The following is a 22819-nucleotide window of genomic DNA, read 5'->3' as shown; positions in this document are numbered from 1 at the left end:
TGTTGATAGTTTCTTTTGCTGTCCAGAAGCTCTTTAATTAGATCTCATTTGTCAATTTTTCTTTTGTTGCAATTGCTTTTGGCATCTTCGTCATAAATCTTTGCCCATTCCCATATCCAGAATTATACTGTCCAGGCTGTCTTTCAGGGTTTTTATAGCTTTGGGTTTTACATTTAAGTCTTTAATCTGTCTTGAGATAATTTTTGTATATGGTATAAGGAAGGGGTTCAGTTTCAATTTTCTGCATATGGTTAACCAGTTATCCCAGCACCATTTATTGAATAAGGAATCCTTTTGTCATCACTTCTTTTAGTCAGGTTTGTCAAATATCAGACACTTGTCTATCTGAATGGCTGTAAATTAGAGTTGGTCAAAAGATTAATCTACATCAGTATTGGAATTGGAAGTGAAGCGGCGGCCATTACTCTCTGAAACTGCCAGCAAGTTCCAGCTTGTCCTTCCTCTTCTGTGCTCTGCAACCAGCTTGCCCAGGTCCACCAGCAGACAAAGACTTTACCACTTCTCAGTCTCTTCACCTCACCTTCACAGTCTCACTCCAGCAGCTGGAAGTGCCTTGCCTCCCAGATTTTCTTGCAAGTTCCTGCTGCCCACCTGTAACCAGCAGGTGAGTAGGAAGGAGAGTGAATAACTCTTTTGATCCTCCAACTCCCATTCCTGGACCATTTAATAGCTTTGTCACTACTGCGGAAGATTGTATTCCCATAATAAGTCATTTATTCCCTAATATTCAACAGTGGTTCTACTTCTAATATGGCTCAGATGAGTGGAGGAACACCAGGGCTCCTGTCTCACACTGAATTAGACAAAGCAACATGGACATACATGGAGTGGTTTTAGGAGTAGAGTTTAATAGGCAAGAAAGGGAAAAGAAAGAAAGCAGCAGCGCCCCTGTACAGAAACAGAGGGAGGGGGGCTCCAATGCCGAGAGGAGACCCCATGTGCCATGGAAAAGTAGCTGCTTATATGAGTAGGCTGAAGGAGATGTTGTCTGATTTGCATAGGGCTCAGGGGATTGGTTTGACCAGGCATGTTACTCACAGAGCCTGCAAAAAAACACTAGTCCTCTCACCCTAGTATTTCAATATGCAAATGCAGGGCACCATGATGTTCCGCACACATGGGGATAATGGGAGGCAGCCAAGTTGCTAGGCACATGTGGAGGCAAGGGCAAGAGAACAATGGTGGGAGTCGCCATGTTTGGGTGGACCTAGTTTCTAATGGCCTACATTTGCATATCAGAGGTTGCATGCAAGCTCTAAGAGCAGGGGCTTTCCTGCTAGACAAGGAACGTTTCTAGAGCTGCTATAAAAGAGAAGAAAACTTTCCAAGGATGCCTTTTCCTCTCTATCTAGAATTATTTCTTAATAATTCCTATAACATTCCCTCCTGTGGAGATATCACCCTAATTGATGTTAGGGGGTTTTGGACCATAACTCTTTCTGGCTAGTTTCTGCTGAAAAGGGGCATTAAATGGGAAACAGCAGCTAGGGCTCCTCCTGGGGTCAATCTGAGGGCCTCTGAAGAACGGCATGTCCATCCAGTGGTAATGCCACTGGTTCAGTTTGCAGCACCACTTGGAGTTTGATTGCTTTTAGGTAAGAGGAAACAATTCAAGTTATAGTATTGAGCATACAGGGTCCAAATATTGATACAAGACATAAAAGCAAGAGAGGCTTAATGAAGGGGTTAACCAATTCCATAAAAACGACTGGAATTCATTCAAAGAGGGATTGTAGCCACTTGACGCTGAAGCCTGCATTTTCCCTGAGCCTGTCAATAATTTTGATTTGATCTTTAAGTATCTGTAACTCTATTGCAAACAGTAGAATGAGTATAGCAATTCCCACAAGTGTGGTGTAGTAATTTTCATCTATAATGTTACTTGCCAAGACATAGAATTTCTCTTTGGGGGTTTATGAAGCTCCATGGTTTTATTTTCCCAAACACAGAAACCTCTGGGTTATGGACACCCTACTCACTTTTATTCCCTGGCAGAATTTGCAGGATAATTGGCCAGATCTAGTATACTGATTCAGATATTTTTGTTAGTTCCAAGCTGCAGGAGATCACCACTTGATTCACAGGAATAAGCAGGTTAGTTTAAAATGTAAGCAAAAGGCTTTAAAACAATTAACAACACTAGGATTTAATGACAAAGGTATGATAAGCTTTGGAGCACAATTTCTCCAGTCATTTTTGGTAAAAAACAAATTATGATGGGGTCATGTGTGTTGTTCACAGAATAAACTTTACACTTGGCCTGATTATTTGCATAAAGTGCAGCAAGAATGCTTATTTCTACATAGACCTTTGGATTGGCTTTGATGAAACTCTGACCCACAAGGAATTTCAGGTTAAAACTAGTAGAGCCGAGCCTAGCCATGGATTTATGTCCTCAAACACCTGTGAATTGGGTGATCCTCTCCTGAGGTCCCAAGATAAATTTGGAGCTCCCATAGCTGTAAGAAAGTGACATTCTTTACTGACAACAGATTAGAAACCCTGTGTAGGGACTGTAGACAAGGTATGAGGCCACTTCTCTCCTTTTATTGGCTCTGCATGTCAAGCTTGATTCCCTAAGGGAAACACACCCTTTCAGTCAAAACCTTAGTAAAATAACCAGTTTTCCCAATTGTGTCCTGTTGACAAAGAAGCATGGATTCTTACTGCACTGATGCAAACAACTATATTGCCGTAAGAGTAATCACAGACAGTCTTCAAATTCTAGAGAAACCAAGCAGAGAAAAATAATAATGCTCCAAATTTTATTCACAGTAGTATACCATACTCAATTATTAAGGGCCATAAATAGTTTAAAGTAAGTTTCCTTGACTCTGAAAAACAAAACAAGGATTGGCAATATTCCAAACAAAAGTTAAGAGGCTTGCTCTAACTTTCTGAGTGCAGTCCACTTAGTTAACTCTTGTTTTGCTTGATATTTGTGAATATGTCAGTTCTGTATTAGTCCCATAAATTTTCTCTATTCCAATATTACAATCTTCAAAGCTATTAAAAACCTGCATTTGAGAGCACCTGTTAAAGTCCTTAATATAGCTTGATTATAAACCCTTTTGAGAAAGAACAAAGCAGATAACAATTGTCTGTGAATGACAAAATTTCCAGGATAGTTACAGTTGAAAACATGACTGACAAAGAAGTGTATTTATCTTTGTGGTTTACAATAACTTTACCCTTAATTATGATTAACAGCATATAGTTAGACATTAGAATTTTAGAAATCTCATACAATTTGGGAACATATATTAGTATTAACTAATATGTTACCAAGATATAACTTAAAGAAGATTGGACATCATTTTGGCAATCTCATGTGACTAAGCATGTCAAATAATCTTATCTCTTTTCTGAATGTTTCAGGAGCCCTCTGAACCACCCAAAAACCCAGGCACCAGGAAGGACAAATTTGAAACTTGAAGTTTGATTTTGGGACACCTGTTAAATGTCAGAGGTTTAGAACACTTGATGTTATGAAACAGAATTCCAGATTGCCATACATTATTTATTGTGCAAAAATGACCCAAAAGGCAAAAACCTTTCCTTAGTCTTTACTATGACATGAAAATCCTGTTCAAAGCCAAATTTTACCCTTGCAGTAGTTTATTAATGTTAACCCCAATTTGTTTAAATGAAACCTTATAGATCATTAACATATATTAGTATTATTCACCAAAATATAACTTGAAGAAGATTGGACATCATTTTGGCAATCTCATGTGACCAAACACATCAAATAATCCTGTTTACCTTTTTTCTGAATGTTTCAGGGGCCCTCTGAACCATCCAAAAAGCCAGCCATCACAAAGGACAATTTCCAGATTTCCATAAATTATTTTGCCAAAATGATGACTCAAAAGGCAAAAACTTTTCATTACCTTTTACTATGACATGAAAATCCTGTTCAAAGCCAAATTTTACCCTTACATTAGTTTGTCAATGTTAACCCCGATTTGTTTAAATGAAACCACATATAGATCATTCCATCTAATCTTAACCAATTTGACCATGAGGTAAAATCTTCACAAATCTTTTATAACCCTTTTTTTTTTTTTTAACTAAGGGGCAGATTAGTGTCTTAAGACCTACCTGCCATGCCGTTATTCCATGCTCAATTTATGAAAAGACCACATAGATATTATGGGAGTAGATAGTGTAGTGCTTCTATCATGCATTTCATTGCAAGGCAACCCAAAGCCAATTGGCTTATTTTGTAATTAGCCCATCCCCCATAGGAGTCTCAACTCTTAGTAGGGGTGAGGATGTTTCCATATTTTTCATGTGGCCAAGAGCATGCTTCTCTGATTTATAACTACTATTAGCCATCCCCTACAGTGTATTTTCTACCTAGTTATTACACACCAAATCTCTCTCATAATGTGAAGTAATTTGATACCCCCAAAATTTAAAACGGTAGACACAATGCATAACAGAACAGAGCCTTTGATGTTGAGAGGGAACACTCTGCTTTTAATTTTGGAGATTACATGAGGGAAACAGAGGGTTTTGGTTTGTTTTTTTTTCTTTTCCTCCCCAAAACGGTCTATGGCACCTCCTCTGTTTCTCCCAAGGAGTCCTATGCTATCAGAAGTTCTCTTAGGGCCTCTCATGAGTGCATTAAGAGTGGTTAAGACAAAAAATAGAGAAAAATAATTCAGTCAACTGAGAAGAGGCTTTTAAATATACCTATAACTTGAATATCCACTCTGAATTAAGCTGAGTGCTCTTTAAGAAAATCCTTTTAAATCCCTTGTTACTTAACTTTAGCCAGGCCAAGCAGTTAAGATTTTTGGCTTTTGAAAGTCACAAAAGGTAACCTCACAGGTGAAACCAACAAGCCTTAATCAGGTTATGACTTACTTTAAAAATACCAGGTATTGTTAAAGGGGTGATAAGCAGTTTTTGAAACTGTTATTGCAATATTATGACCGAGACAGTGGAAGAAATCCAACCCAAACAACTTCATTTTGTTTCCAGCTCCCAAGCTGTCTTTGCCCATCCCTAGGCATAGGCTGAACCAACTTTGGGAGAAGCCTGACTTATAGCGTACAGTCTGAAACACAGATGATGACAGCCCCTTCTTAAGATATACTTCCCTCTTGCCTGGAGACCAGACCAAGAAACTAGCTCTAAGATTAGAAACCATGGGTTAGGAATCATGCGGCTGAAGGCTACAAGATTTTGGCCTACTGACCGTTTTATTGGGCTGGCTTGAACAGCAAGCTTATGAGGTCCTGGGCCTACATCCTAACCTAAGATACCTTTTCTTTAACAGAACCATAAAGACATGCAAAGCACACCAGATTGTTTACGGCTTAAGGCCAACCTCACAAATCCTTTTTAATTAATTATAAATTTACAGAGAATATAAACAATGATACTTATTATTCCTTTTACCGGTTTACACAGGAAGAGAAAAGCCAAAAGCTCGACTAGTAAGATATTTTTACCCTTCTGCCAGCATATCAGGCTTCTGGGTTCCCTTCCCCCTACCTTAACTCTAAGCCAACCATTTTAAGGTTTGGAAAACTAACTTATCCCAGGTTGGAAAAAAAATTATAAAAGAGAGAGAAGCCATTTTAAACCACAAAAGAAGGAAAAATGCCACAGAAAGGAGTTCCAACTAGTGTTGTCAAGAGGTATTGCCTCTTTTCCTATTGGGAATGGTGTTTCCCCTATTTCTTTGCCTTCCTTATTTTCTCTCCTCCCGTTTAGCCTACTATATGAGACATACTGCTAATCTCCAAAATTTTCTTTTGCTTGCAGAACTGCCTGTTTTAGCTGCAGTTAGGGTTTGGCTTCGGAATGTTATTCCTCCATGAGAGATCAAATACCTGAGTTAAATTTTGGAAAGCTTCTTCTATATGCCTATCAGGGTTGTCGGAAAATCAGCCTAAGTCTCCCTTTACATTGCCTAAGGCCCTGCAATGAGAAGGGAACTTGAAGGGGCTCCAAATAAGGGGGACGCTCAGATGATTTCCCTGAAAGTTACTTTTTTAATTTTAGGGAACTATTTTCCCTGGGCCTGCCCAATATAGTTGCTACAAGAGCTGGGTTGATCTTGCAACACTGGCAAAGGTCTAGTAAAAAGGCCATATCCTTGTGCAAAAGAAAATAATCCACTTTTTCTTCAAAGTTTCAAGGTTGAAGGAGTCCCTGTGCTTCAAAATACACTCCAGGGGAGTGCATGTTAAAGACGATCCGTTACCTACTCAGAAAGAGAAATGAGAGGCCGGCATGCTGGCTCACGCCTATAATCCCAGCACTTTGGGAAGCCAAGGCAGGTGGATCACGAGGTCAAGAGATAGAGACCATCTTGGTCAACAAGGTGAAACCCTGTCTCTACTAAAAATATAAAAATTAGCTGGGCATGATGGCACGTGCCTGCAGTCCCAGCTACTCGGGAGGCTGAGGCAGGAGAATTGCTTGAACCCAGGAGGCAGAGGTTGCGGTGAGCCGAGATTGCGCCATTGCTCTTCAGCCTGGGTAACAACAGCGAAACTCCGTCTCAGAAAAAAAAAGACAGAAAGAGAAATGAGAATAAAAGCATCTTTTCAGTCTCCTTCCTTTCAGTATGTGATCCAGGGTGGAGACGAAAACAGTAGAGGGCATCCCCCAACTATTTCTGTGGTTCCTGGATTCCTGGCACCCATTTAAATGTGCTGCCCATGACTGCAGGTGTGGCCCTCCAAGCCATGGCACCAGAGGAACTCAACCTTTGGGCCTTAGTCACGCTGTCCCCAAGCGATCTTAGTCCTCTGCCTTTTATTTCCCTTTGACCTCCAAGACTTGTGTGGCCTGTGTGCCTTCCCAAAAAAATGTATTTCAAGAAAAGTCACAGAATTGGGCAAGGGCCCCTTACGGGAGGGAGCATGCTAGATTGAACTCTATATCCTGCTATTATGGCCCATGCTAAAGCATTTACCCATAGAAAAATGGTTCCGGTTAACGTCCAGACTTAAAATCCCCTCACTAAGTACTGTCTTAATAGGAGATAGAATAGATGCCTTAAAGGAACATAGGAATCAAATGGCCACTTTCCTTCCAGTAGGACAATATCGAGACTAAAATTTGGCTAAGGAGGACATCTTACTCCTAACTGCTAAAGGCAGAAACTTTCCTTTCCCAGAAGAGGCCTAGAGCCTGATTTACTTTCATGAGGTGATGCTGTTGGCTTAGAAATGCTACGTGCTTGTCAGAAAAGAGGTAGCAAGTAACCTCACCATGGAAGAAAGCGGAAAATGCTGTTCCTAGACTGTAAAAATCCTTGCACATTTCACGCAGAGAAAGAGACGATGCGGATAGAAAGTCTGGTGACAGGGTAGCTAGAACAGAGCCTTGAGATTAAAGGACAGATTTAAAGTTGTGATCTGCTCCATACTCACCAGTCTGATGAATCAATTTCCCTCCCCAGCCTATGCACCAAAATGATACAGCTTGGATGAGTGTAGGAACACCAGGGCTCTTGTGTTAGGTGAATTAAGTAAGACAACATGGACACATGTGGAGTGGTTTTCAGAGTGGAGAGTTGAACAGGCGAGAAAGAAGGGAGAAGAAAGAAAGGAGACGCTCTCCTGTATAGAGACGGTGGGGGGGGGCTCGAAAGCCAAGAGAGGAGACCCTATGTGCCGTGGAAAAGTAGCTGCTTATATGAGTAGACTGAAGGAGGTGGTGTCTGATTTGCATAGGGCTCAGGGGATTGGTTTGACCAGGTGTGTCACTCACAGAGCCCTCGAAAATACTGGTCCTCTCACTCTAGCCTTTTAATATGCAAATACAGGGCAACATGATATTCTACACGTGGAGATACATGGAAGTGGCCATGTTGCCAGGCACATGTTGGGGCAAAGGCAAGAGGGCAATTGCCATGTTTGGGTGGACCCAGTTTCTAATGGCTGGCATGTGCATATCAAAGATTGCCTGCCCGTCTCTAAGGAAAGCCAGGGCTTTCCTGCTAGACAAGAAACGTTTCTGGAGCTGCTTTAAAAGAAAGGAAAACTTTCCAAGGACCCCTTTTCCTCTCTATCTGCCTAAAATTATTTCTTAATAACACCTATAACACTTCCCTGATTAAACTCTCTAACTCATATGAGAAGACAGATAGACTAAAAAAGCTGCATTTTTCAGATAACTACATTGTGAGAGATGTGAAAGTTCTTCAAAGTTTATATCTTAGACTACATTATAAGGATTTATGATCTCTTGCTCTATGGCCATTATCCACTATTAGCATAAACATATATCCATTATATATATTCTCTAAATCAGCTACATCTTAAATCAGCTACCTTGACTCAGCATGTCTGAACAGAACTTGGCTGTTGGAATTCACTTGGGGTGGCTGGCAAAGTATTATGGAAAATATTAGGGAAAGTTATAGATTACATCTCAAACCTTTTGGAAGGCCAAAAGGTTTTACTGGGACAGGCTGAAAGTGGGAGGTCCACGTTAAAGAAAAGATAGGAAAGATAAGAGGCTTTACCAGTTTAAGTCTGTTTACCCCACATCTCTTTGTCTCTACTCTGTTTCCTCACGTAAACTTTGAGCTGGATGGCCCTCTTGGGTAGATCAAAGGGGAGTTACCTGTTAACAGTGTTTACTCTGGGCCCAGAACCTAAGGTTTTTAGCATTCAGAAGACCACTCTTTTAACCATGTTGATTATACACAAGTGTGTTGACTTAAAACCTTTGTTGTAAAATCTTGACAGAATAAATGTGTGGATGGACAGAGGGTCTTGGTCAATTGGCTGCATTCTGCCCTCTGAAAGCAGCCGATGACCATCCCTAGCCCACTTGAATCGCTGTAATGGTGTAAGAGTACATTCATTCATTTATCCATCATTGAGTCAAGATCTGCAGGCCAGACTCTGCAGGTGGTCAATGTCTCACTGGGCAAGCTCCAAACCCTGGGGCATGCCATTTGGAAACCCTCCTGACCTTCTCCTGACTAGCTTCCTCTTCTTCCTCATCTTCTTTCTCCTTATCTATTTGGGAAATTTCCAGGTTTTTTAGCCAATCTGGTCAAGCATAGAATGTGAGGTCCTGTTCCAGCCAATGGAAACTGGACACAGCAGTAAGGCGATCGAATCAGGTTATGAAAGTTATAAATGTCCCTGTCTCCCTTGTTCAGGTGTGCTCTCATGGCAAGACTGCCCACGAGTTGCACTCTTCCTGCAGGAAGTAAACTAGCCTTGCTGAGTAATCCATTGTGTCGATTTGGATTTTTCCCGACGTTATAAATCCATTTCCAACATACAACATTCTAAATTATGAAAGTTTTCATATTATACAAAACTACTAATACTTTTTTATCTCTCTCCATAATTTTTTTCCAGGAACCAAGCTGGATTTGCCAGTCAACAAAAACAAAATTTTTTTGTAACTACGTTCATTGAACAACTTATGTAAATTATTACCCAAAACCAGGGCAAACATTTAGAACTCTATTATTTTGTTTCAGCTCAGAGATGTTGAGAGCTAGACAGATGTTCCTCCTAACATTATAACAAGAAAAAAAACTGGACTGCAAATTAATGACTTTTGGTAAACTAAGAAAACTGAGGTTGCAGGCAAAGGAATGAAGGGTCTGAAAATTACCTCAAAAACCAACCTTAGGTTTTACAATAGTGATGTAACTATAAGAGCAATTGGAGAGGTTAAGAATCTTGAGGCTTCTGAACCAGAATATTTGCTTACCAGGGGCATAAGCCATAAGAAAGATTAAAAATGTTGATAAACTCCTGAAGATCAAGTGTGAGGATTCAAAGCTCCTGGGGTCTCAGTCATGGGGGGTTCCCACTCTCTTGCTGACCTTTCCATGTGGAACCCAACCAGGCTTTCCTATGGAAATCTGGAGCTGGGGTGCTGGCTCAGGAGGGAAATGGCAGTCACTGCTAAATCCTTTCCCTTTATGTGCCATATAGAACAAAAGGCTTTATCTGCAGGGAGAGGAAAGAAAACTTCAAGCTTGTAGTCCCAGGGCTCTGATCAAGTCTCATTCCAGTGGGGAAAGGAAATAGAGACATGCTAAATAAGTATTCATCTCAAAGGAGAAGTACTTCAAAACCATAGCCTAAGGACCTTAGTGCTTGCCAAGAACAGCTGAAGAAAAGGAACTGGAGACAAAAGAAAAGGAAAATTTTAAAATGCAGTCAATCTCAATCTCCAGAGGAGAGAGGAGGAGTTGGGGGAAGGAGAAATGGCTGACTACAAAAGGAAAACATGGAAAATTTTAGGGCAATGGAACTCCTCTGCATGGTATTGGGGTGATGGGCACATGATTTATAAATGTGTCAAAACTCACAGAAATGTACATCACAAAGAGCGAACTCTAATGTACACTGTGAGATGTGAAAGTTCTTCTTCAAAGTTTCTATCTTGGACTACATTATGAGGAGAAGGAGTTACAATCTCTTGCTCTACAGCCATTATCCACTATTAGCATAAGCATACACCCATGTATATATTCTCTAAATCAGCTCTGTCTTAAATCAGCTACCTTAACTTGCTTCGACATGCCTGAACAGAACTGGGCAAGCTCCAAACCCTGGTGTATGCCATTCCTTATTCAGAAAACCTCCAGACCTTCTCCTGACTAGCTTCCTCTCCCCTTCCTTGTCTTCTTCCCCATCTTCTTTCCCCTTATCTGTTCAGGAAATTTTCAAGTTTTTAGCCCATTGGCTCTTGCATAGAATATGAGGTCCCATTCCGGCCAATGGAAACTGGACACAGCAGTAGGGTGATTGTGTCGGGTTATGAAAGTTAAAAATGTCCCTGTCTCCTTTGTTCAGGTGTGCTCTCATGGCAAGACTGCTGGCCAGTTGCACCCTTCCTGCAGGAAGTAAACTAGCCTTGCTGAGTGATCCACTGTCTCGGTGTGGATTTTTCCCGACATCATAAACCTGTTTCCAACATACACCAACTATCTTAGTCCATTCCTGCTGCTACAGAAAAATGTCCTAAACTGGGTAATTTATAAAGAACAGACATTTATTTCTAACAGTTACAGAGGCTAGGGAGTTCAAGATCAAGATCAAGGCAAGTTCAAGTTCAAGATTCAGTGCCTGGTGAGGCCCTACTTTTCATGAGTTCTGTGTGTCAGCACGTGGTGCAAGGAAGGAAAAGGGCAAAAAGGTCTAATGTACTCCCTTCAATCTCTTTTATAAGAGCACTAATCCCATAAGGGTGGGGTGCTCATAAGGTATCACTTCCTGAAAAGCCCCACCTCTTAATACCATCACATTTGGTATTAGGCTCCAACATAAGAATTTTGGAGGGATATATACATTCAAACCATAGCACGAGCTATCTTTATTTTAAAAGGAAAAAAAAAAATAGCCAGGATATCTGGGGATTCCAATATGGAATACAGACTATGACAAATGAACGGTTAATTGAAGAATCAGGAGATTCATAAATTTGGAAAAGAGAGCTTTACTTCTCATAAACGGCTGCAGCCTGCAGGCTGACCAACCCACAGGCTGGGAAGCATAGCCTCTGACAGAAGCCACGAGCAAGCACATCTAGTGAGGGAAAAATGAAATAGGAATTTATGCTGAACTGGTTGGCTATGTAAACATATTCAGCAGGTTACAGGAAGAGCTTTGACTATTCATGAAGAGAAGGCACATGCATGTATAGTAAGCTAACATGTACACAGCATACATGGCCATGTTAACTCTTGAGTGGAGACTTAACAATGGAATGTATCATAATTAGGCCCTATCCATCAAAAGCTGAAGCAGAGGAAATGGATGCCCACTGTGTGCAGCCTCCATAGCTGGCCAGAACTACTCCATAATCAGGGTTCTCTTATAAGGAAGGAATGCTGGTCAGTTGCTGTGTCAAAATTGCAAAAAGAAGAAACAACAGGTGGTTGCTTGAAATCAGCAGGGGAAAGGGCTGGTTTCTGTTTAACTCTTAGGGAAGAAAGCCTAATGGTGGCTAGTGAGGGAGGAGGTATAACAAGGTGTGTCCAAGCTCCCATTCCATCTTGGCAGGAATCCACTTTTTAAGCTTTCTCTGGGGTCTCCTTGGCTGAGAGGGGGGTTCCAGTTGTTTAGGGGAACCAGGATTTTATTTTTCTTTCTCAGAACCTAACTGAATTACACATTATGACATAACCTCAATGAAGTGACTATGGCGATGAGGGAGTTAACTAACTTTGGAAATCAGTGAAATGACTGAAAATTGTAAGGATGATAACAAAGGAACCATACATCAACAGTCTACTCTATCGACACTGCTTCTCATGGTAGTGGAGAGCAGGCAACAATTCTGCAACTGCTTTGCATATATACTAGGTTTAAATGAGTAAGTAAGGGAGCCTGGCTCTCACTGTCAGGAGGTGAGTTACAGGTAGAACAAGAAGGAAAGATAGAATGAACCCTGCCCATGGTACTGGATTAAAGACAAAGACATCACTATGAACTCATCTTTAGTTTAATACACTTATACAAAATAAGTACAGAAACAATTACAGATATGTATGAATACATGGGTTAGTACATAGTGCACATGTACTCTACTACACATACATGCATTACCCTAGCTCTATCCTCTGAGAGAAAGCCAAGACACGCAGTAGCAAAGAGCACTCCCAGAGCCTAGAAATTGCTTTCCAAGTGCAATTCTCCAATAAAGGCAACCAGGGTTCCTTAGAGAAATGGCTGATTCCAGCATAAGATAAGGAAAACACAAAATGAGTCCAGAGCACACTTTGTAGCACCAGAAAGGAAATGTTCAAAAAAAAAAAAAAAATTAAAAGAATGGGATCATATGAAAGAAATACAGACACCAAAATGAAGAAATTCCTAATGGCCAGAACTGGAACAATGAAGCAATAAATAATTTGATATTAGATCACAGCCCAAAGAATAAATATCCATGAATCCACACAGAATAAATAAATGGAGGAGAAGAGATAATCTTCCTTACAGAATTCTAAATGACATATGTAGTTATCTCCCTTCCAAGAGACACAGCTTGGTCCCCTCACCTTTTGAGTGTGGCCTGGACATAATGACTTGCTTTCAACAAGCAGAACATGAAAGGGAAAAATGGTGACTTTATACTGAAAAACCAATAAATGGTACAAAGGGATAAAAGTTAGCATTACCAATGACTTCATGTAGATATCATGTACTCCCTGATGCATTTGTCAAAACTTACAAATACTCCCTGATATGATGTAATTGGTACTTTTCCTCTGTCATACTGAGGGAATGTGTTCTCTTTCCCAGTCCATGAGTGGGTGTAGTTTTAAGGGCAAGAATTTCCCAGCACCATGCCCCCCTCCCATCTCTCTCCATCCAGGAGATTCAACAGTTTATGCTTGAATTTCACGGGAATGGGAAAAAACTAAAACTCAATCACTCCAGCAGAAGTTCTAAGGAACTCTTTTCACTGGCCCAGGGTCTTGGAGAAGGTGGGGGTTTCTCCCAAGATGAAAGTCCGTGCTCCCTCACCTGTGCCAGATTTCCAACTTTCTGGAATCCCCTCCCACACAGTGGGAGCTCCCTCTGGGATTTTCCCTCTGGGATCCCCTTCCACATTCTTTAGTAGAAGCCATTCTCTTCTCCTTACCTTCTCTTTTCTCTACCTAAATAAAATCACCTTCCTGCAACACTGTTTTGGGTCCGAAATTTTACTTTGCGAGCACAGGGTGCAGGTGAAGCTGCCCCACCGCTTATTCTTTAAGAGGTTGGAGGCCAAGAACCCACAACATCCAAGAAAAAAACCCTGTTACAGAATTGGTGCCCAACGTGGGGCAAAAGGAGAGAAGTGTAAGAAGGGAAACATTTCGGAGGGGTAAGTGAAAATATTGGACCCTTCTCACTTGCTTTCTGTCCTGTCTCTTTAAGAAGGAGTGGCAGCCAGGCGGGGCTGTCAGGAACTGGAGTCATGCTCCAAGCCACAGAGGTGCAGGCCAGCCATAACTAAAGTGCACCTTTTCTCCCAAGCTGTCCCCCTCCCCCTCCCCTTCCCCCTCTCTCCTCCCTCTCCTCTCTCTCTCTCTCTCCCCCCTCTGCTTCTCTGTGCAAAAACCTGTGAGAGGTGGGACAAGCAAACACTCTGTACCAGGGGTAGAAGTGGGCATACGCAGGCGTGGACAGGTGTTGAACTCAGAACCGGCGGGGTGGAGCCAAGCGCCCTCCCCTGCCCTCAGGCCTTTCCCTCCTTGCTGGCCGAAATGGAACTAGGGTGGCCTACCGCGCAGCGCCCAGCCCTACAATAAGCCACAGCTGGACAGGGAGAAGAGCTGTGGGGCAGCGCGAGGTGCGTTCCAGCTGTGAAGGCTCTGAGCAAGGCAGCAGCACTAAGGAAGTGTCAGGGGGAAAATGCTTTTGCTGGTTCCCTTGATCACTGGCCAGCACATTCGGATCCCTAGTTGGGGACAACATGAAACCACAAAATGCAGCTGTTAAAAAACCGCAGTCAGAGACAGAACAAGGCCTATTCCCGAGGTACTCACATGCCAGCTGCGGGTCCCTGTGTGGGCAGCGGCCAGGGGACAGGCCTAGGGTGCGCACATGGTCCCTACAACATGGTGGCTGTGGGCGTGGCCTCGAGTGCGCACAAGGTCCCGGTAACAAGAGGACTGCACGACCCCGAGTGGGGGCGTGGCACACTTACTTCTCCTGACAGGAGGCAAGCACAAAGGCACTCAAATGGGCAGGGCAGCCGCATCGACCCAGTCTGCTTCTTTAAATTGTGTGCTCTAAAGGCCACTCCCTAGAGGCTTACCCTTCTAGGGCAGTTTTATAAATTGGCCTGCAAATTGGACCTTTTCTGGAAATACTGCTACCCATCTCCTGAGCCTCAAGGGCCTCGTCAGAGCATGTTAGTATTACCACCCAATCCCAACAGCTTCCTTCCATTTCATGCCCCTATGGTGGTGATCACTGGAGAGCATGAGAGGCCGTGGGCGTGGGCCCGTGATGCTGGTAGGTCGTGACTGAAACCCATTTCATGGCGTGCCCTCTAATAAGATGGATCACACATCTTAGGCACACAAAACTTCAGGGTACAGACTGAAAAACCGTTTCATTTCAGTACCCATTTTACCTGGGGGATGCCTCAGGTCAAAGAAGCTGTAATTTTTTTAACTGGGGATGAGGGCATCCCTTGTGTTCAATTTCAAATGAGAGCTTCTATTCCTAAGCTCAAGTCCCCATTAAAATGTATACTGGAAAAGTGGGACCAATTTGACACACAACTCTTGAAGCAGCAGCAGCTCATCTTTCTCTGCCGAACAGAGTGGCTGAAATACCCCCTGCTAAGTGGAAAAACCTGGCCTCCAAAGAGAAGTATAGATTATAACATCATTCTACAATTAGACCTGCATTGTAAAAGTGAGAGTAAATGTTTTGAGGTCCCCTATGTGCAACTATTCTTTTCCCTAAGGAATATTCCTCAGCTCTGTCTGGCCTGTGCCCCTTACCCTATTCAGCCCTCTTCAGGACTACCTCCACCTGTGAGGCTCCCTGTGGCAACTACCTCCACCAATGCCAACCAGGGCTCCTCAGCTGCTGTACCCCAACAGGAGCCAGGGAGGGCCAAGACAGCCAGGACATCTCAGGCTACCCAGATGCCCAAACTCTGCCCCCTACAGGCAGTGGGAGGAGAATTTGGCCCAATAAAGGTACACACTCCCTTCTCACTTTCTGACTTAAGGTGAACTTAGGAAAGTTTTCAAATGACCCCAACAAGTATATAGATGTTCTTCAGGGCCTGGGTCAGTCCTTCAAATTAGACTGGAAGAATGTCATGCTTTTGCTTAATCAAACCCTAACCAGCAATGAAAAGGAGGCTGCTCCAGCAACAACTCAAGAGTTTGGAGACACTTGGTACCTTAGGTACATAACCTGATAATGCCAGAGAATAAGGACAGATATCCCACAGGTACTCAGGCAGTCCCTGCCACAGACCCTCACTGGAATCCGGATTCAGAACAGGCAGACTAGAGCCATAAGCATTTCCTGACCTGTATGCTTGAGGGATTAAGGTAAACTAGAAAGAAGCTAATGAACTACGCAACGTTATCCACCATAACTCAAGGAAGGGAAGAAAACCCAACAGGTTTCCTTAAGCAATTGCAAGAGGCTTTAAGAAAGTACACTCCCCTGTCACCAAACTCTATTGAAGGTCAGTTAAAACTAAAGGACAAGTTTATTAGTCAGCAGCAGACATCAGAAGGAAGCTTCAGAAGCTGACTTTGGGACCAGAACAGAGTCTAAAATCACTGCTAAACCAGGCAACCTCAGTGTTTTATAATAGAGACCAAGAGGAACAGGCTGAAAGGAACAGGAAAGATCCAAGAAAGGCTGTGGTCTTAGTTATGGCCTTCAGGCAAGCAGACCCCAGGGGCTCAAATGAAGGAGAGGCTTGGGTTAGCTGCCACTCTGGCAGAACTTGTTACCAGTGCAGTCTAAAGGGACATGTTGTAAGAAACTGTCCCCAGAGGAACGGACCACCACCTCATCCATGCCCACTGTGCCAAGGGAATCACTGGAGAGCACACTCTCCCTGGGAACCAAGGTCCCCTGGGCCTCAGGTGTCTGACCAGATGACCCAATGGCAGGACTGAGAATGCCTGACACAAGTGCCAGCATAAGCCAGCACCCTCACAAAGCCCCAGGTAAAGCCAGCCATAAAGGTCCAGGAAGCCAATCTTCTCCTGGGCACTGGCACAGCCTTCTCAGTATTTCCCTCCTGCCCTGAAAACTTGGTGCTGGTATTAGGAAAGTTATTACCTCTATTCAGTTACTATAAGCTATCTCAAAAGTTAATTAATAACAAATTCTCTGGCTAATTCTCTCTGCAAAGGGCAGCTGTCTCTGCAAGCCAACTTAATTCTTTAGCTGCCATAGCTTTAAAAATAAAAGAGTCCTAAATCTGCTAACAACAGAGAGGAGGGAAACCTGTTTCTAGGAAAAATGCTATTTTGTAAACCAGTTAAGTGTTACTTTAAATATAGAACTCAGGAATCAATCAAAAACGGGGCTAGAGACCTTCAAGAACCTGGCTCTGTTCTCTCCTAGGCTTGTTTGTAACTCTGGGCCTCTCATCTTTAACCACCTGGTCATATTTATTTCTTATAGAACCATAAGGTCACAGTTAATCCTGCTGCTGGAACCCCGGATGTCCTTGGCTTGTAAGCTGTATCATGAACCTGTAAATCAACCTGTACCCCTAAAAGGCTCCTCTCTGGAAGAAACCTCAATTGCAGGGCCCCTTCTATGCCCCACTTCAGCAGGAAGTAGTTAAAAAAGATCGACACCCCTATTCCAACAGAAGTTAAATTTTCCTGTTCAGAAGGGGGAAAAAGGGAATGCGTTCTCTTTCCAGGTCCATGAGTGGGTGTAGCTTTAAGGGCAAGAATTTCCCAGCACTATGTCCCCCTCCCATCTCTCTCCATCCAGGAGATTCAACGGTTTATGTTTGAATTTCGTGGGCGTGGGAAGAAACTAAAAGTCAATCACTCCAGCAGAAGTTCTAAGGAACTCCTTTCGCTGGCCCACGGTCTTGGAGAAGGTGGAGGTTTCTCCCAGGATAAAAGTCCATGCTCCCTCACCTGTGCCAGATTTCCAACTTTCTGGAACCCCTTCCCACATGGTGGGAGCTCCCTCTGGGATTTTCCCTCTGGAATCCCCTTCCACACTCTTCCTGGAAGCCTTTCTCTTCTCCTTTCCTTCTCTTTTCTCTACCTAAATAAAATCACCTTTCTGCAACACTGTTTTGGGTCCAAAGTTTTACCCTGTGAGCATACAGTGCAGCTGAAGCAGCCCCACCACTCATTCTTTAAGAAGTTGGAGGCCAAAAACCCACAACATCCAAAAAAAAAACCCAGTTACAATATTCTTGCCAAAAACCTTAACTCCAGTCTAATGATCTAAAAAACAACAGATAAGCCCAGATGAGATGGTATTCTACAGGCTACCTGACCAGTACTCCTTAAAACTGTCAAGGTCATGAAAAATATGAAAGATAAGTTGAGAAACTATCACAGACAAGAGGAGACTAAAAAGCGTGGCAAGTAAATGCAGTGTCCTTGATTCCTGGAATAGAATATTAATGAAAAAAAACTGGTGAAATCCAAATAAAGTCTAGAGTTAACAGTAATATACAAATTGTCTTAGTTTATTTTCTGTTGCTCACAACAGACTACCTGAAACTGTGTAATTTATAAAGAAAAGGAATTTACTCCTTTCCTTGTAGTTATGGAGGCTGATGTCCAAGGTCAAAAGGCCTTAGAGGTGAGTCCTTTAAGAGGTGATTGCGCATGACAGTTCTGCTCACATGAAAGAACTGACCCATTCCTAAATTAATGGGTTAATAGGTTAATGAGTTAATGAATCAACGAGTTGTTATGGGATAAGAATGTGGGTTTACAAGAGAGAGAGAGAAACCTGAGCTAGCATGCTTAGCCCCTTGCCATATGATGTCCTATACCGCCTTGGGATTCTACAGAGAGCTCCCACCCGCAAAATGGCCCACACCAGATGCAGCAACTTGGCCTTGGACTTCTCAACCTCCGTTAACTATAAGAAATGAATTCCTTTTGTTTACAAATTCCTCGGTTTTAGGTATTCTATTTTAAGCAACAGAAAATGTACTATCACAGGTAGGAAGGAATATGGCAGGCTTCATATCCCCATATCCACTTAGGCTTAATAAAAGTAATAAAGTGTTTTTATAGTTATGCACCAAACCATAAGTGTTCATGCTAGTAAGGATAAACACTAAAAGAGCTTCAAGTACATCCAGGTCAGATTTTGCCAATGTATTTACCACAAACTAACAAAAAACTTTTGGTTTTGGGGTGTTAGAATTGAACATATGCGATCTGTAGTATGTACCCCATAGGACTATGAGAATTAACTGAGCTAATACATGACAAGTACTTAGAATACCACCTAGAATACAGTAAGTGATATCAGATGACTTATTATTTTTATGTGCAATTTACTTTGAGCCTCTGTAAGAGATACAAAAGTGATTAAAATTTATTTCTTCCATATAATCTGATAAACTATGTATATTTAACTTTCCCAGTATACCATTACAATAACAGCTAACATGTATAAAATGACTGTTATATGCTATGCACTATGTTAAATTTTTTAATGCATTAATGTGATGGTTAATACTGAGTGTCAACTCAATTAGATTGAAGGTTGCAAAGTATTTTTCCTGGGTGTGTCTGCAGGTATTGCCAAAGGAGATTAACATTTGAGTCAGTGGACTGGGAGAGGCAGACCCATCATCAGTCTGGGTGGGCACCATCTGATCAGCTGCCAGCAAGGCTAGGATAAAAGCAGACAGAAGTTGGAAGGACTTGACTTGCTGAGTCTTCTGGCCTTCATCTTTCTCCAGTCCTGGATGTTTCCTGCCCTCAAACATCAGCCTCCAAGTTCTTCAGCTTTTGGACTCTTGTTTTTATACCAGTGGTTTGCCAGAGGCTCTTGGGCCTTTAGCCACAGACTGAAGGCTGCATTGTTGCTTCTCTACTTTTCAGGTTTTGGGACTTGAACTGGCTTCCTTGCTCCTCAATTTGTAGATGGCCTATCGTGGGATTACCTTGTGATCATGTGAGTCAGTTCTCCTTAATAAACTCCCTTTCATATATACATATGCCCTATTAGTTCTGTCCCTCTAGAGAACCCTGATTAATACAATTATCTTATTTATCATTTATAAGCACTCTAAGGTAGATACTATCATTATCATCCTCACTTTATATATATCAAAAGGGAAGCTGTAAGAGACCAAGGAATCCACCCAAGATTAAGTAGTGAACCCATTACTTAAACTCAGGCATCCTGACTTGCAAGAACTATGCTTTTAACCATAATCTTATGCCACCTTCTACAAGGTATGTGTGTCATGTCTTGACACTCCAGTTGAGAACCATGATGTACCAAGGTCAAGGAAATCTGCCGTACCAGTATTTCTCTACTTCTCTAACAATTACATTTTAAGTTACACATACAAATAATGCCAGCAAAACAAAGTTAAAACTTACCAAATGGCGCTGTATGATATTAATCCTTTTGAATGCATTAAACCTGAAACAAATGTGGAATACAATGAGAACAGTAACATGGGTAGTCATGTCTCAGTTTACAAATAGCATATCACCTTTTGTTTCAGCCTCTTCTAAAAGGTATTGTTATAAGAAAAAGTTTTAAAAGGCTTAGCTCTCATTCACTGCTGGTAGGATCATAAAATGGTAAAGCCACTTTGCACATGAATTTTATGATAGGTTTATTCATAACTGCCAAAATGTGGAAGTAACCAAGGTGTTCTTCAATGCTTGGAAGACAAACCAATTTCAGTAAAACCACATAAAATATTATTCAGCCATGAAAAAAAGAAATGAGCCACTACGCCACAAAAAAAAACGGGAAGAAACTTAAATGCATACATACTACTAAGCAAAAGAAGAAAGTCTGAAAAGGCTATATACTCTGATTTCAACTGTATGATATTCTGAAAAGGGCAAAATTATGAAATCAGTAGAAAGATCAGTGGTTACCAGGGGCTTGGGAAAGGAAGGGAGGGATGAACAGGTAGAAGACAGGAGATGTTTAGGGCAGTGAAACTAATCTGTATGATACTGTAATAGTTGATAGAGTCCTTATATATTTGTCGAACTTTTTCGCTCAAATTTGCAAGTCATTTTTTCCATCAACTTAAAACTACTCTGAAAAATAAAGTTGTTAATCTAAAGAAAAAAAGCTTTGTTAAAGATGCAACACAAACAGCATTCTCGGACACTGTAGAGAGGTATAAATTGGTACTGCCTTTCTAGTAAATAGTTTGGAAATACAAATCCACAGCCTTTACAATGATCATACCCTTCAATCCCGTAATTCCACAAGCATGTGCACTAGGGAAATCAAAGAAATATGACCAAAGTTTGATTGATAAATATGTTCACAATCATTTACATGATGGAAAAACTGAAAACAAAGTAAATGTCTAAGAAGACAGCATTATTTTAAAGACTGTATCACCTATAAATACACATAGCTATTACACAGCCACTAAAAATACTAACAAGTATTTAAATGTGTAACATGGAAAAGTCGTCATGACAGAAATTACAACAGGAGAGCAGACTACAAAACAATAAACACAACACACTTCTATATTTGCTGTTTTAAAAGCACTTGTTGGGCTAGGAAAACAAAGCCTGAAACACAGCTTGACCAAAGTGACCACTAATAATGGACATGAGAATGGTGAGGGTGGGGGGACCTGGGAAAAGGCATGAACAAACATGGAATGTTGGCAATTGTCTCTATCCCGATGCTGATTACGGGACTGCAGATACACAGATACACACACACATACACACATACACACACACAGTTCACTAAGCTATAAACTTCATAATAGTGTACTCAATTGCTTTATGTAAATTATAGTAAGAAAGTAAAAGGCAACACGGGGAAGGGCAGTGATTGAGAGAGGCATGAGGAGGGCCTCTGAAATGCTGGTATAGCTTGTTTCTTGATCAGGTGCTGGTTATTTAGGCATGTTTGGTTTGTGAAAATTCATCAAGTTGTATCATTATGCTTTGGGCCTTTTAAAAAAATTTCCCAAAAGACACAGCTCTTGCCCTTGAAAAAAACACAATGCAGTGACAGATATGCATATAAAAATACTACAGTTAGAATATACTGTGTGCTTTTTGTTTAAGAAGCTAAATTTAAGATCTATGGAAAGAGGTCAAAGCTAGACTCAGTAGCTGCAGCAGCTTGATAAGGGCTGTGCACACGTGGAGATATATATACTATCTACTGGAACTGATAAATTGACAATCTGTTAATTTTTCAAGGATACTGAGATTATATGAAGAGGAACAGCCTGGCTGAGGTTTCACAAAAGGCAATATGACCAGTTACCCCTTGTAATTACAACTTGGATGACTGGATTTATAAAAATATTTGTAATCCAACTTTTCAGAATTTATAGTACTTTCCTTTTATACTATATTCCAATTGAATAACAGCATTAAAAAAGAAGAAATGAACTATTTGTTTAAATCAGTCATAGTTCACATTCCTGAACTAGCATTGTTTTCATTTGTCTCAGCACAAGTAAAATATTCTCATCCTAGCCCAGTGATTTCAAGACTGGCCTGTACATTAGAATCACCTGGAGACTCAGCTGGGCACTGTGGCTCATTCCTGTAATCCCAGCACTTTGGGTGGCTGAGGCAGGCAGACCACCTGAAGTCAGGAGTTTGAGACCAGCCTGGCCAACATGGCAAAACCCAGTCTCCACTAAAAGTACAAAAATTAGCTGAGAGTGGTGGTGGGTGCCTGTAATCCTAGCTACTGAGGATGCTAAGACAGGAGAATAGCTTGAACCTGGGAGGCCGAGGTTGCAGTGAGCTGAGATTGCTCCACTGCACTCCAGTCTCCGAGACAACAGCCAAGACTCCATCTTCAAAAAAAAAAAAAAAAAAAAAAAAAAAAGAATCACCTGGAAACTCTTAGAAATTCCAAAGCCCAGGTCACACCAAGACCAATTAATTCAAACTCTGGAGGAGGTGGGGCACAAGCACAGATATTGTTTGAAGCTCCCCAAATGATTTCAAAGAATGGAAGCTGTCATTAAAAATCAACACTAACACTTTATAATTATGAAACTGAAGTGACAGATTGTATCTAATTTAGGAATACTTTCTAAACAAGGTTTTCAGAATTACTTTTAAAGTCTGAACTACACTACCCTAAAACACCATTTCTAAAATGTTTTCAACTTGACT

General features: G+C 41.5%; 1 protein-coding gene across 6 annotated transcripts in view; it reads right to left on the bottom strand.

Moving 5' to 3' along the window:
* HIBCH (3-hydroxyisobutyryl-CoA hydrolase) overlaps window positions 1-22819 on the bottom strand; it is a 157298-nt gene that overhangs the window by 104582 nt on the left and 29897 nt on the right. For all 6 annotated transcript variants that reach the window (XR_004273258.1, XR_004273257.1, XR_004273259.1 and 3 more), the window contains one exon: window positions 20063-20105. Coding sequence is in view for 2 of the 6 variants with exons in the window: in XM_032292635.1 (XP_032148526.1) it covers window positions 20063-20105 (43 nt within the window). In the remaining 4 variants the exon portion in view is untranslated. The remainder of the gene's footprint in view (window positions 1-20062; window positions 20106-22819) is intronic.

Source organism: Sapajus apella, unplaced genomic scaffold (genome assembly GCF_009761245.1).
Source record: "Sapajus apella isolate SASKATOON/1434 unplaced genomic scaffold, GSC_monkey_1.0 scaffold28, whole genome shotgun sequence".
NCBI classification, from domain to species: domain Eukaryota; kingdom Metazoa; phylum Chordata; class Mammalia; order Primates; family Cebidae; genus Sapajus; species Sapajus apella.
Note: the sequence above shows the minus strand (reverse complement) of the source record. Positions and strands in the feature narration are given on the sequence as shown.